A 6,000-nucleotide genomic window follows, 5' to 3' on the forward strand; every position below is an offset into this window, starting at 1 on the left:
TCTCTTTTAATTGACCTCTCTGCCAGTTTCTCATTGCAGCTCTATATTAGGTGAGAAATTCTGCCCTTGACTGGTGTGACTCTGGTGGTAATTGGCATTGGAGCAGAGAAAATACTCTATATACAGTAGACCTTGAGCACGGTGAGACCCAGCTGCCACAACCCCCTGCAACAGGCTGGCATCTGCTGTCCAGGAATAAACCCTAAAAGGCTGGGGGATCTTCACAACAAAGAACGCACATTCCAGGCTGGGAGAAGCCCGAAAGCATCCCTCAAGGTATAAAAATCTTGCTTTGAATGGCAGGTGAAGGAATCTGAAAGGAAACACCAGGCAAATGGAGGGATAGATTTATTCTTCATATGAGCAGCACAGAGGAACGAGAGGAACTCAGAGGGCCAGGTGGCATTGGTTGGGGGTGGGGGACGGGAAGGAATTGTGGACAATTAGGGTCAAAACTCTGTATCGTCGCTGAGAGTGGAGAGGAGAGGAAGCCAGTATGAAGAAGAGAGGGGAAGTGGTGAGGTATGGGTTAGTAAGTGGACCGAGGAGGGGTGAGGAATGACAGGCCGGGAGCAGTAGTGGCATTGGGAAACGGGACGGTGGGTAATAGATGCAGGTGGACAAAAATACAATGGCAGGTTGAGTTGGGTGAGGGGGAGGGGAGGCTGAGGCTGAAGCTGGAGCCGGTTGAGAGATTTATTGTCCCTATGCTGAATTTTTCAACCTTGCTTTGCATTTAGTTCCCGATGGTGCGGCAGACTAGGTGGGCTGACAAGATAGGGAAGCCATCTCTGTAACTTGTTTTTGGGAATGTGGAATGAAATCAAACCTGTAAATGTTCCATGCATTCAGCACATGAAAGTCCCTCAAACCTCCGACTGTGCAGATTATAAAAAAAGGTGCTGACCGAGCTAGCAAACAACTTCCACGTCAATCACACATGACCAGATGACCAGTCAGAGGTCAGACTCGCTTACCACGAGAGATGATGCGACCTTTAAATATTCTGTGGCTTCTAAGACCCCGCAGGAAATGCGAGCATGTACTATTGAAATATTTTTTCCTGCACTTGGCTCAACACTTCCAGCAGAGAGTAACAGGTACATTTACTACCTGTGATTTTAAACTAGTAGTCTGTTACTCGAAGTGAAGACCCAGTACAATGAACAAACTGAATGATACAAATACTGAAAATGCCAATTAAGATATGAAGATCAATCTATTTGAAGAAGTGCATTAGACACCCAGATCCCTTCACATGTCACTACTTTTCAATAGTTTGTCATACTCTGCCTTCCTGTTTTATTCTACTAAAGTCAACATTTTTACATTCCATTCCACCTGCCACACTTTATCCCATTCACATCATGTACTTAGCACTGCACTTTGCCGCAAAACAACACAGTCGGTGAAATTTGCCCGTGACAATAATTCTGATTCTGATTCTTTCTGCATCCTCCAGGCCAGGGGTTCCCAACACTCATCATTAACCAAAAGGTCCACAGACCCCAGGTTGGTTCCCCTGCTCTACGCCTGTAGGGTATAGGCAGGGTAAAACTGTAACAAGGGAATAGACCACACTTAGTTTGTCTATATTTCTGTTTCACGCAAGGTATTTCAGGGGGAAAACGGGAAAGGGAACTAAAGCCAGAGTTTCTTGTGTGAAAGAGGAAGTTGAAAAGCTGATGAGGGAACCTAAGAAGCATGCCAGGTGAGCAGGTCCACTGAGATAGATGGGTCAAAACATCTGCCCAGAATAAGGGGCTGACTGGAGACCAGACTCTGCTGAGGCTTTCACAGATATGTATATGTGGACGTACCTGGAACAGAAAGCACACTTATCCTTCTGATCATTCCATCAGTTTTCCCTCAATAGTGTGACTCCCTCTTCCCTTCATTACCTCCCTCAGGCTAGTGTCATTCGCCGACTGAACCCCACAAGGACTGTCTTCCACTGATTCCATCTTCCCCACTGACCCCTGTCTCCCTCACTGACCACCAATCCACAAGGCGTAAACACCAGGAATTCTGCAGATGCTGGAAATTCAAGCAACACACATCAAAGTTGCTGGTGAACGCAGCAGGCCAGGCAGCATCTCTAGGAAGAGGTACAGTCGACGTTTCGGGCCAAGACCCTTCGTCAGGACTGGCAGCATCTCTAGGAAGAGGTACAGTCGACGAAGGGTCTCACCTACCTGATGGCATGAACATCGACTTCTCTAACTTCCACTAATGCCCCACCTCCCCCTCGTACCCCATCCGTTATTTATATACACACATTCTTTCTCTCTCTCTTCTTTTTCTCCCTCTGTCCCTCTGACTATACCCCTTGCTCATCCTCTGGGTTTTTCCCCCCCTCCCCCTTTTCCTTCTCCCTGGGCCTCCTGTCCCATGATCCTCTCATATCCCTTTTGCCAATCACCTGTCCAGCTCTTGGCTCCATCCCTCCCCCTCCTGTCTTCTCCTATCATTTTGGATCTCCCCCTCCCCGTCCAACTTTCAAATCTCTTACTAACTCTTCCTTCAGTTAGTCCTGACGAAGGGTCTCGGCCTGAAACATCGACTGTACCTCTTCCTAGAGATGCTGCCTGGCCTGCTGCGTTCACCAGCAACTTTGATGTGTGTTGCCACCAATCCACAAGACCTGTGTCTCCTACTGACCCTACACCTACAGGATCCCTGTGGTGCTTGAGAGGGAAGAAGAGAGAAAACAAGGGGGGAGGGGAATGTGCAACCAAAGCTAGAGCTGTAAGATCAGGCTTTAGAAGTTAAACACTAATATTAAAAACAAACTGCTGGAAGAGCTCTGTGGGGCATCAGCATCTTTGGAGGTAGAGAGACAGTGCACATTTTGGATTAAAGCCTTGCATCAAGATCTAAGATGTCAGCTATCATTTTCCCTTCACAGATATTTCCTGGCCTGCTGAGTGTCTTCAGCAGCTTGTTCTTTCTCCAGGTTCCAGCATCTGCAGTCTCGCGTGTCTCTAGAAACAATAAAGTGGACAATTCTGGAAATCAAGCAGCTTCTGTGGTGGAAGAGAGAAGACAGCGGGTAGATGACCAGTTCTGATACAAACTAGAAAGTCTGGGCTTCTTAACTTCCTGAATTCAGTGTTAGGTTCAGGAGGCAGTGGGTGGTGGAAGAGAGAAGACAGACCTTTCAACAGATCTGTCCAGTTCTGGCACAAACAGGGAAGACTGGGCTTCTGGGATTCCTGAATTCAGTCTTGAGTTCTGGGGGCGAGGCATAGATGGATACCGGTGGATAGATGAAGTCCCACCTCTTGAACTATCCTTTCACTTTCTTGAGAGTGAAAGAGGCCAAAGAGAGAGAACAATAGAAAAAGAGAACTATACCACCCCTCTCACTTTTCTGCAACTTGAAATATGTACCTTGTAACTTTTATCCAATCATATTAAATGCTCATCGACATGAAGCGTTTACTGTTTTGCTTTACGTGAGCTACCTGAATCTGTTGAGTATCTCCAGCACTTTCTGCAGCTTCTTACGTTTTTCCAAGAATAAATACGTGGAGAAGGTGGCATTTCTTACAGAGAAACAGTGCAATCCAATATACACACTGTAAGAGGACGGATTACAGTTAACCATGTACAACAGCTAAACACTCACTGGGGGTCTTTTCCACTCCAGCTTGAAAGGCAAAAACTGGCTGTAAAATAGAGAGGATTCATCTGCAGGGAATTCCGGATCTTCAAAGAGGACACCCTTCCTCAGGCACTCCTTCTTCAGGAACTGAAAGACCTCACTCTTGGCTTTGATGACATCTTTGTTGCGATTGATAATGGGATACAGGCCACCCTTATTGGGCAGGGGTAGGCGAGCCGGTGATCGTTGTGCAGAGTTGATATCGTGAGGCATGGTGACAACAGCAAAGATTTCACAATAGAGGAAAGAAGTTTATGAGGAAGAGAAACAGTTACTGACCTCAGATCGGTTTTCATACAATGGAAAAAAAAACACAGACCGGCCAGTCCTGCGGGTTGCAATATTTCAAGTGGTTTGCCAATACGCAGGTCGAGTTCAAGAAGGCTTCTCCATAATAAATTGTCCCACCACAGCCGGCTTCAAACTAGGACAAAGGTTGGTAAAGAAATTCTGTTCCACAAGGCACAGGACAGCTGGTTTCCTTTTATCCTGGGCTGCCTTCCACACGATTTTCACTTGAGTAATTAAATTAAAATCACCCGCTTGCTGGTCTTGATTCCTATTCCTCTCTTGTGCAATTTCCAGCTGTTCTAGTTTCCTTGCAGAAATGAAGTCAGTAATATTGAGCACTAAAAATAAACCCAGGGAGGCTGTGCCCAGTGACAGCTCTGTTTATTTCTGCTAGGTCCTTATATGGGGGGGGGGGGGTGGTCACATCAAACGTATCAGATTTATTTCTCCTAATTAAGACTACAATGTGATGGCAAATGGCAATGCTAATACACTTTTCTAAACAAGATATTTTTCATATTACCACAAAGAGGGCAAACCTACACATGCACAAATATAATTAGACTAGGTGACAAGGTTCCTTAAGGCTGTTATAGCCGGGGTGGGGTTGGGAATGGTGATAATAGTTCCCACTACCTATTAAATTCTGCCCAATGAGGTGTGCCTCAAACAGCCTTTGACAACCAAGTCCAGCTCCTGGCCTTCACGTGTGGCTTAGCTACCAAGCCCGTCGGAACCATCTCGACTGACAGGAGAAGGGGCAAAGGTGGGTTACTGGCACCTTAAAACCAGTCACTTCAGGCAGGTGGGACTCATCGGCCGTGGTTGGCAGCTCACCCAGGAGAAGGAAAACTCTGATCTCAAACCTCTGCTGCCTTGGGGCTGTACCCATCATGGGGAAGGCTTCAAGAGTAAACCCTGAGGGAACAATCCGGAGCTGGAGTCCCTAAGGCAGTCCTACACTGAGTTCAACACTGACTGGCAGTTCCTGCAATGCTGCTGGTACCAAACTGCATCGGTCTATGTCGTCCCTTTGGGTTCATCGGGGCGCTTGCTACATGGGCAACAGCCTGCTCTTCATGTCGTACTGCCCAGGCTTGCGTATTTAGACAGCTGGGATGCAATTCCATGGTCAGCTCTGAGCGACGGGGGTCTCTTTGGCTCTGAGGTGACAAAAGTGAGGCAGCATGCACAGCCTTTGGGTGGCACAGTGGTACAGCTGGTAGTGCCCCCTTCCAGCACTAGCAATTGTGACCTCAGGTGCTGCTTGTGAGGAGCTTGTAAAGAAAAATGGGTTTGTGTTCAGATACGCTACCTTTCAGTTTTCAGCAGACATAGAAGGTAGTTTTCTGGGGCCAGGTGAGGGCAGAAGCTTACAAATATTGTCAGCCACCTCTAGAGCCTAGATAGGTAGCCCTAATAGTTATCATTGAGGGTTGGGGGCAGTAGTGGACAAGATGAGTTCTAGCACTTTTTGGGCAAGTCTAAGTCATATAATCATAGGAATGTCTTCACAAAGAGTGTGGTGAATCTTCAGAATTCTCCACCCCAGACACATGTGAAGGTGAGGTCTTTGGGGGTACTTATGAAGTAGAAACATTTTTATAATATCAGGTAATTAAGTGCTATGGGGAACTGGCACAGAGGTTGAGGCCAGAGGCTGATTAGCCATGATTATATTAAATAATGGGGCTGCTTGAGGGGCTGAGAGGCCTACCCCTGCCCCTGTTGCATTCACTTGAAGCTTGTGAGGTCTCAATGGAAGAGAGAAGAGTTCATCACTGCAATGAAAAGAAACTTCTGCACTTCACTGTATGAAGACAGTGAATCGTTCTCTCAGTGTTCTGGGATACCAGTGAGAAGGCCCAAGCTTTCGACAATTCCGACACTACTCACATGGGGAATCCATTCAATAGCTGTAATTCAACTTAACTTACAATTTTTTGAAAATATCTAAGTATTCTTGAATCTTCACTATTTTTAAATATTTTAGTGTTTCATTTTATAATTTATTTTTCATAGTTTTAACAATTCGTGGTTTT

At 46.3% G+C, this 6,000-nt stretch overlaps 1 protein-coding gene across 2 annotated transcripts in view; it reads right to left on the minus strand.

Annotated features, from left to right (window-relative positions):
• LOC134349239 (calpain-3-like) overlaps positions 1-4,249 on the minus strand; it is a 155,141-nt gene extending 150,892 nt beyond the window's left edge. For both annotated transcript variants that reach the window (XM_063053260.1, XM_063053269.1), the window contains exon 1: positions 3,632-4,249. In XM_063053260.1, the coding sequence (XP_062909330.1) occupies positions 3,632-3,880 (249 nt within the window). In that variant the 5' untranslated portion in view covers positions 3,881-4,249. The remainder of the gene's footprint in view (positions 1-3,631) is intronic.
• Between the last annotated feature and the right edge of the window lie 1,751 nt (positions 4,250-6,000).

This window comes from Mobula hypostoma, chromosome 1 (assembly GCF_963921235.1).
Source record: "Mobula hypostoma chromosome 1, sMobHyp1.1, whole genome shotgun sequence".
In the NCBI taxonomy this organism is placed as follows: domain Eukaryota; kingdom Metazoa; phylum Chordata; class Chondrichthyes; order Myliobatiformes; family Myliobatidae; genus Mobula; species Mobula hypostoma.